The 8,014-nt window shown below is 42.0% G+C and overlaps 1 protein-coding gene across 1 annotated transcript; it reads right to left on the reverse strand.

Moving 5' to 3' along the window:
• Positions 1-4,091: 4,091 nt before the first annotated feature.
• Positions 4,092-7,017, reverse strand: LOC112899958 (probable carbohydrate esterase At4g34215). Its single transcript, XM_025968629.1, has 4 exons — positions 6,851-7,017; positions 6,135-6,772; positions 4,604-4,824; positions 4,092-4,412 (listed from the first exon to the last, which is right to left on the reverse strand). Exons 2-3 carry the CDS (start codon positions 6,657-6,659, stop codon positions 4,618-4,620), a joined length of 732 nt encoding a protein of 243 aa, XP_025824414.1. The 5' UTR covers positions 6,660-6,772; positions 6,851-7,017; the 3' UTR covers positions 4,092-4,412; positions 4,604-4,617.
• Positions 7,018-8,014: the final 997 nt, after the last annotated feature.

Here is an 8,014-nt window from a genome sequence, read left to right on the forward strand (position 1 = left end):
CTTCTGTAACAGTAGCGGACCGTCCGCGCCCATGGAGGGGACCGTCCGCGCTTGAGCAGTCAGCTCTCAAACTTGTTCTTTTTCAAAACCCGACAAAGCGTAGTTAGCCCTCATGCATGCACCTAGACATTTTGAGCAAAATGGCACTAGAGACCCGTCAAGCACGAGTACATGACCCCTCTTGATAGTACGGCTATCTATCCAACAAATCCGGTCATTTTTCATCCACTAAACACCTTGTGACCGGTAAAAATCAAAAGACCCTATTTTATACCTTTGCCTTGAGGCCAAGCTTTGCTCATCATCTCCAAAAATCCACACGTTCACAAATAACTCTCATTCATCCGTGGATCAACCTATACTCATTTTCTCAAAAGGAATTGTTAATCCACAAACTGTTGTCATTAATTACCAAAACTCGAATTAGGGGCCTAGATGCTTTCACCAACGCATTTTGGAAATGCTATTTTGTGGTCAAGTTTTAAGAAAACAAGTTTTTAACGCTCGTTATATGTTGGTGTTTTACCGGCTGCCCATCGAAGGGTATACCCAAGGTGGTAAGTTTTAGGTGAGGAGACGCCGAGATCAGGAACTCAAAGGTGCAAGGAACACAAAACTTAGACAGGTTCGGGCTGCAAGGCGCGTAATACCCTACGTCCTGTATGGTAGTTTGTATTGCCTTTAGTGTAGAATGATCTGATGATCCTGTTTTGAGAGGGTCCCTGTCCCCCCTTATATATCTGGGAGGACAGGGTTACATGAATCCCAACTGATACTAGCCAAGGAATCGTACCAGAACATATCTCGTGTAGATTCCTTCTGTATCGGTTAGCTTTTATCTCCTATTTAGACGGGATAAATAAGAGATAAATGGGATAAATAAGAGATAAGACGGGCTTTATCTCTTAAGCCTGTTTAAACTACGTTATGTACACAGTCCCGTGGCCCCGGGTCTGACAAGCCCCCGAGCTCTTCGTAGCTGAGTACTATAATACTTCCTTCAGAGATTGGCTTGCTTTTAAAATTATTCCACCCAAGCATGTATTGTAGAATGAGATTGAATTGTCAACTATCTATAAAATCGTATATATATTTACAGATTATGCGAGGAGATTTAAGTTAAGTTACCCTTCCATGTCCTGCAATACTAGATGCACTTTTAGCTTTCCACACGAAAATATTCTCGTTCGATTTAGAGTCATATACTCTCATGGTAGATATATAAACTTGGAGTAGATATAATAAACTTTGAGTAGATATCTAGGATTGTGCGCAAGTATGTCTTGTATACCATGTCCTCAAATCACCCTTCCGTGTCCTGCAATACTATCTGCAATTTTAGCTTTCTGCGTGATAATATTCTCGTTCGATTTAGGGTCGTATACTCTCGTGGCGGTATATAAACTTCGAGTAGATATCTAGGATTGTGCGTACATATGTCTTGTATGCCATGTCTTCAAATCAATCCGGAGTAATTTTTTGGTCAATATAGGTAAGTTTTTTTTGGCTCAAGGTCGAGTAAAAATAGCACAAATAGTTAGTAGATTGTAAACATGGTACAAAGTTTAGACTCCACGTGATACGATTAGTAAGTTTGAGGATCTGAATATGCATTTTGAAAGTTTGGAAACCAGGATGACACGTTGGATCAAGTTCGACTACCAGCGGTGTATTTTACTATTTTATTAGCACCTAATTACTAATGTATATCTATAAACCCACGTTACATGAGTGAAGTGGTTTAGAGTTGTGTCAATATAGGATGTTAGTCTAGTTAGAGATGGTTATCTCCCTAAGGATTATAATGCTCTAGTAGCTTTGCTTCCCCTTATCCTTGCTCCTATATTGCAGAAGTGTATTACCACTAGTTTAGGTTTAGTCTTTTAGCTTGTTTATCGAGATCTTATCTGGACTAGGAAGCTAAAGTTAGTTTCCTAGGGCTCAAAGAGAAATCCTAAAATATCAAGAATAGACGTGGTATCTAGACTTAGTGGTAGCTCGAAGTGTGTTCTACCGCACAAAACCGTGTGATAGGCAGTAGGTGGTGATAGTTCTGTGCGTCCATTATAGTCCACCATATTCTGGTAGCTTCATAGGAGTAGTACCGACTATTCGCAGTCCCTTCTCATCCCTACCTTGACTCCTTGCTAAGACCCTTGAAGTAAGCTCTAGTTTCCCGTTAGCTAGTTAGGAGCTATTGTTCAAGCCTAGTGAAGCTCGCTCGATTAGTTTAGAAGTGATTTAGGAATCTTTCTTGCTTGTTATCCTTCCATCAATCTACCGCTTTAAGGTCGGAGTCTCTTGTCAATCATTGCCAAACCCTTATCTATCATGTCCTGCGCTTGTAGAATAACAATTCTTTTAGGCACAAGAAACACCAACAACCGACAAAATAAACTAAGGATACGAAGTCATCACAAGGACATGGAGAGCAACCGGATTCTTGGCCACATCAAAATAATTGTGGTTCTGCACCATATTCATTTCTTGGAAGGGTTGCACAATGGTTTTGGTCGCATGCTTGCTATTATGCGCTGTTGGATTATAGTAGAATGCATATTCAATCATACATCATTCAATATCCTATTACATATTCAAATTATGGTTTATTGCAAAGATCGATTGTGGATAAGCAATGATCTTGTCAAAAGCGCGCTTGTTGATGATAAAGAAGGTGAGAGAAATAGAGACAATAAATATTTACAGTCGAGTGGTGTCCCTCAGGCTTGTCTCCCTCTCAAAAGAGAAGGATACAACGGATGTGCAAGTAAGAATAAGTGGAGCAATAGGTGGAGGTGATACCAGCAAGGTTACTAAGCAAGTATGGAAGCCAAAGCATGTTATTTCATCATTACCTTGAATTGCAAATAGTCTCATGGCCAATAACATCTACTGCCCTTAGAAGAAATATATGGATGATGCATTGTCTGTCGTCGTCCTTAGGTAATTTTGGTACAAAACATTATTTTTTGGCATGCAAGCTTTGCCAAAAAAAAAGAAGGTATATGTTGACGATCAAAATTGGCATGGCTGTGTAAACTAGTCTGATCGATGTGCACAAACCGGTATGACCGGTTTAGGTGACTTTATCAAAATTCAAATTTAACTTCACTATTGCATAGCTCTTGTCAAGATGATCGAAATGCATATATAGAACGTGTGATTTGGAGATTGGATGAGGGAGTTATGACTTCCAGAAAAATTGACCCATGAAAAACTGGTCATACCGGTTTATAAAGAGGTTAGATCAGATTTAGGTGTGTAATCTGAATTAGGAGTTGTATTTTGACACGAAATTTGCATGAATTTCGACTCCTAACAGGTAAGACCTCCTCTCCCTGTAAATATAAAGAGTCACAGCCAATTGAAGGTAATCAATCGATCAAATCTAAACCACTCTATTACTATTTACCTTTTACCTTTTCCAAACCTTAACTCTTCCAATGGCAATCTATGTTCTTCCTTCATCTCTACAGTATTTGAGAACTCTCTAGGTGGTCTGTCGACTCTACAAGAACCTAGGGTGTGCTTGCCCCGACCGTATCTCTCCTGGGTGGGCGTTCGTTGAATCTTCCACAGGCTCCTCGACGAAACCGTCTGACCAGCTTTTTGTCGAACCAGTCTTACCGGTTTGCGCAGAGGGCACTGCAAGGTGCGTCCCTACGTGTTGCATGTCCGGTGCTCGGTATTTGGCATGTGACACGTTTTCGCGTAGCTTGCACAATTGGCTAAGCGAACCAATCATTGTCCTGTTTGGAGTTTTGATGCGCCTTTGTGTATCAATCATGATATTGCTCAGGAATGTAACTATTTTTGAGTAATAAAAAGCTCTCCTTTCCTCAAAAAAAAGTAAACAACCTAAACATAATTAGCAAAGAACACTGTAAATATGTAAAGATTTCATTGTATGTGACTATGTGTTCAGTAGGACGGACAACAATATAATGAAACTGCGGAACTAACATACCCTTAGTAGCTCGTTTATCCATGCAACCAAATACGTACTCACCATACCTGGAGAAAAAGAGAAGACGGTGGAGGATGGAAAGGTAACACTATGGGTGCAACATACCATCGCCTTGCATATGCCATTTGTGACATTTAACAGCTCATTTCCGCATTAAAAAAGCAGTTTTGCAAGAAATAATTCAGCTCCACGTGAATTTGAGCAAATTCCTACGCAACATAGAACTAGTAGAAACTCAACGGGTAGCAATTATTTTACATAGGGAGGGAAACGTCATGAACTGAATTTGAAATATTATACACATACATAATACATGAGTTTTGAGGCTCTAGGGTGAATTCCCGAATATTCTTTGATCAGGATCTTGAGCACATGATTGTCTTGCTGTCTTGTACTGCAGTGCCTTTGTCAAACATATTCACTGTGGATTGAAGATGGGAACAGCCTGCAAAAGTATAGAAACTAGAAATGAAACAAGAGCCATGATTCAGTTGATACACTAAAGACTTCTCTGAGAAACAGATGCTGCTCATTTGCTCCTTATCTCCAAGGATTCACATGGATGTATCACGAAAGATGGCAAAACTAAATGGTCAAACAGATCACGGTATGAAAAGGAGCCTCAAAGATTTTTACCTAATGGCATTCACCTAACAAGTTGTTGTTAAGAAGTTCTTGATGTAGGCTTCTGCAAGCACGTTACCAAGCTTTACTTGTGACTCAGTGGTAAGATGCATGTTATCTTCGTTCAACGCAAGACCCATGGCATCGACAGTTACAACATTGGGCAGGTTAACGCTAAATTGAGCACTCCTCACTTTGTCGATGTTCCTTTTATCGCCGGATGCAAGAGCAACCTGCTGACATCATATACAATCTTGATTAAAATCAGTACTAGATACCGCACTCGATATCTAGCGGCATAAAGGATGATTTCGTAATATGAAGAAGCTGAGAAATCAATTTTGAAATCAACTTCTGTACTTTACTTGAACAATACAAGCAACGTCAAGGGCTAAAATATTATAAGTACCAAGTAAAATATTACTTTACCAGTTCAGAATCAAGTATTTTTTCTATATTTGAAGGATCAAACAAAACTTGATGGCACATTACAAAACATGAGGAAAAATCATATCTTGAGCCAACATGATGAGGAAATTCATTATTCTAAAGAATGTTTAAAGTTACAAAAATTCAGATATGAATATATGGCAACGTACAGCTGCTTTCATCCTGTACTGACTGATGTGAACTGTTTCGCTGCATTTAATCAATTCAATGTTTTGAGTGGCATTCTGCTAAGTGCCATCCTTTTAAGAGGAATTTTATCAATTTTGCTAATAACTGTTATGTGGTTGGGGATAGGTTCATTTGTTATTACTCCCACAACTCTCAAAGCCATTGGAATAACCTCAAACCACGACATTGCCTACTAATTCTTACTACATTTACAAACCATAGCAAAATTACTTTATTGTGGAAAACAAAAGTTAGACAACCCTATCTGTACCATTTTCAAAAGTTCAATCTCAACGTACACAAAGTAATTGACTGCTCTGCTCGCAACCCAAAATGTCGGCTAGAGGTTTACCAGTTACAGTTACATAAAACCCCACAATTCAAACACCATGTGGTCAGTTTCTTCAAAAAAAAAAACACACCATGTGGTCACAGCAACGTGCACATTACGTTATGTTGAACCATGGGGAATGTATGCTCAGTTCTAAGCAACATTAACGACAACAAATGGTACAGAGTATAAAAACTTCTGCACTATTGAGCACTTATCAGAAACTAGGGTGTGGGTGGGTGGCTGTGTGCTAAAGCAGTAAAGCCTTGTTGAGCCTGTTTGTATTGTTTTCATTCTTCTTATTATAATGACAGGCGGCTCTCTAGCTGGTTTGAGAATAGACACTCGCAACCTACCAAGCGTTAGTTGAAAGCATCTAGACGAAAGATGATAAAAGATTATAAAAGTAAAATTGAGAACTTTTCGTCTTCTTTTTTCTTCCCTACCATGTCTGTCAATCAAATTTGGTTAAATCAGCACAATAATCTCTACCACAATAATTTAAGCAGTTCAATTTCATCCGAACTTGGCAAAACATAACAAAAGAACCCAGGTAAACTAAACCAAAGTGGGAGTAGGAACTAAGGCCATTACCTGAATAAAAGGCAACTGCGGCATCCCAAGATCCGCCCTGACATTGGCGATGAGCCTCTCGATATTCCCGTAGTACGCCGCCGCTGCGGCGGCGGACTCCGCGTCGCTCTCCCCCTGGTACCACAGCACGGCCTCGATCTCGCCGTACCGGGCCGCGACGCGCGCCCGGCACACCATCTGCTCGTAGAGGCGTTCCCCGCGAGCCCACTCCCGGATAGCCGTCCCGCCGACGGCGCACGGCACGAGCCCGATCCCGGTCCGGGCCCCCTCGCCGGGGGTGTCCTCCTGCAGGCACGGGAGAACGGCGCGGGCGAAGACCATCCCGGGCCCGACGCCGCAGGTCTTGGTGGTGTCGATGTCGGCGTGGAGCGGCTCCCGGGCTTCCTCCCAGTCCAGCGCCGCGGAGAGGCGTTGGATGGACGGGTCCGGCGCGCACTCCGGCGGCACCACGCTGTCCCAGCGCCGGTGGTGCACGCCGCCGCGGCCGGCCATGTTGCTCTGGCCGGAGAGCACGAAGATACGCATGACTGGCGCAAAGCCGCGGATTGCAGTGTGTCATGATTCCACGATCCAAGAGAAGCCCAAGATTGTCAAGCCCATTTGCCGAGTCACAGCCCAAGGCCAACACTATAAAACAGCTGCTAGGCATATCCATCGAACAAGAAATTCAGAAATTCAGAAAGAGAAACAGAAGAGGGAAAGGAAGAGCGTCTTACTCCTCAGATTACAGAGATCCCCTTCTCCAATTTCCCCTTGTGATTGCTCACGCCTCGGGATTGATCTCGCCGGTGGCTACGGGTTATTACACAGAGCCGGTAGAGGAGAGTGGCTTTGATGTTGATGGCGGTTGCGAGTTGGCGTTGGTTTGCTTGGTGCCAAATCAAAAGCTACCGAAAGTCGCCAATTATACGACACTCCTATGTGCTTACAAGTTGCAAAAGAAAAAAAAAGAAACAAAAAGTGAATTACTATAGGAGTATATATGCTATACTAAATATGTGGGCATTCGACTTCAAATCACATCAAGAAAAATTCTGTGAACAAATTCCACTTTGAGATGCGAGCGAACAATAAGAATACAAGGTGTCATTTAAATTAACATTGGGCATTAACAACACTATCCGTGCTCAACGGTTGCTTTCACCCAACTAATTGGTGCAACCATCTTACACTGAAGTTGACATCTAAGCTAGATCAAACTCTCCATGGAAATCATTGTGAAGGAAACAAACCCAATCAATTGACGAAGAAATGGTTCTTCTGTTTCCACCCCATCATGGTTCTAAGCGAGTGACATCATGCTTAAAAAAATGTCAGACTTCTTTATCCACTTGATATGTCAGACGGTTTATCCCCTTGGTATAATCTACAACACAAAGGAGAGCATGGTACACGATCTCGTCCCCTCGGAAACTACTAATCATCTTCATATTAATTAAATCCACTCGCTCATTTCGTGTTGACAAAATCGCCCTCGAAGTGATATAGTCTTTGCTTGCCATGTTTTCATTAAGCCTTGAAAATATGCATTCAATCAATCTACAAGATCTTTACCATCTCCGGTACAAGGCACGCAAATATCATCCAGTAGACGGATACCACCATTACTGTTTACCTCCTCTGTTCCACCACCGTTGCGAGAGAGAGAATCTACAAACCATGGGTCGCTCTATGCCCTCATGTTGCGCACTAGCTTTAAATGCCACATGGAATCCCAAAGGTACGACCTCCGCAGTGAAGCATTGACTATCTGAGCCCTCGAACCTGTTGGTATAATCCGCAAGCGCACGGAGATACCGCTCTAACATTTCACCCGTGAGTATTCAAGGGCATTGTATTTCCACGGTGTCGGTGTTTTACCGCCACGCCTACCGAGGGAT

The sequence above is a fragment of the Panicum hallii genome, chromosome 7, assembly GCF_002211085.1.
Source record: "Panicum hallii strain FIL2 chromosome 7, PHallii_v3.1, whole genome shotgun sequence".
NCBI lineage: Eukaryota > Viridiplantae > Streptophyta > Magnoliopsida > Poales > Poaceae > Panicum > Panicum hallii.

Coding starts and splice junctions, on each gene's coding strand:
- LOC112899958 (XM_025968629.1), bottom strand. CDS start 6,659: ATGCGTATCTTCGTGCTCTCCGGCCAGAGCAACATGGCCGGCCGCGGC. Junction 4,825..6,134: donor CGCAGTTGCCTTTTATTCAG/GTAATGGCCTTA, acceptor TGATGTCAGCAG/GTTGCTCTTGCATCCGGCGA.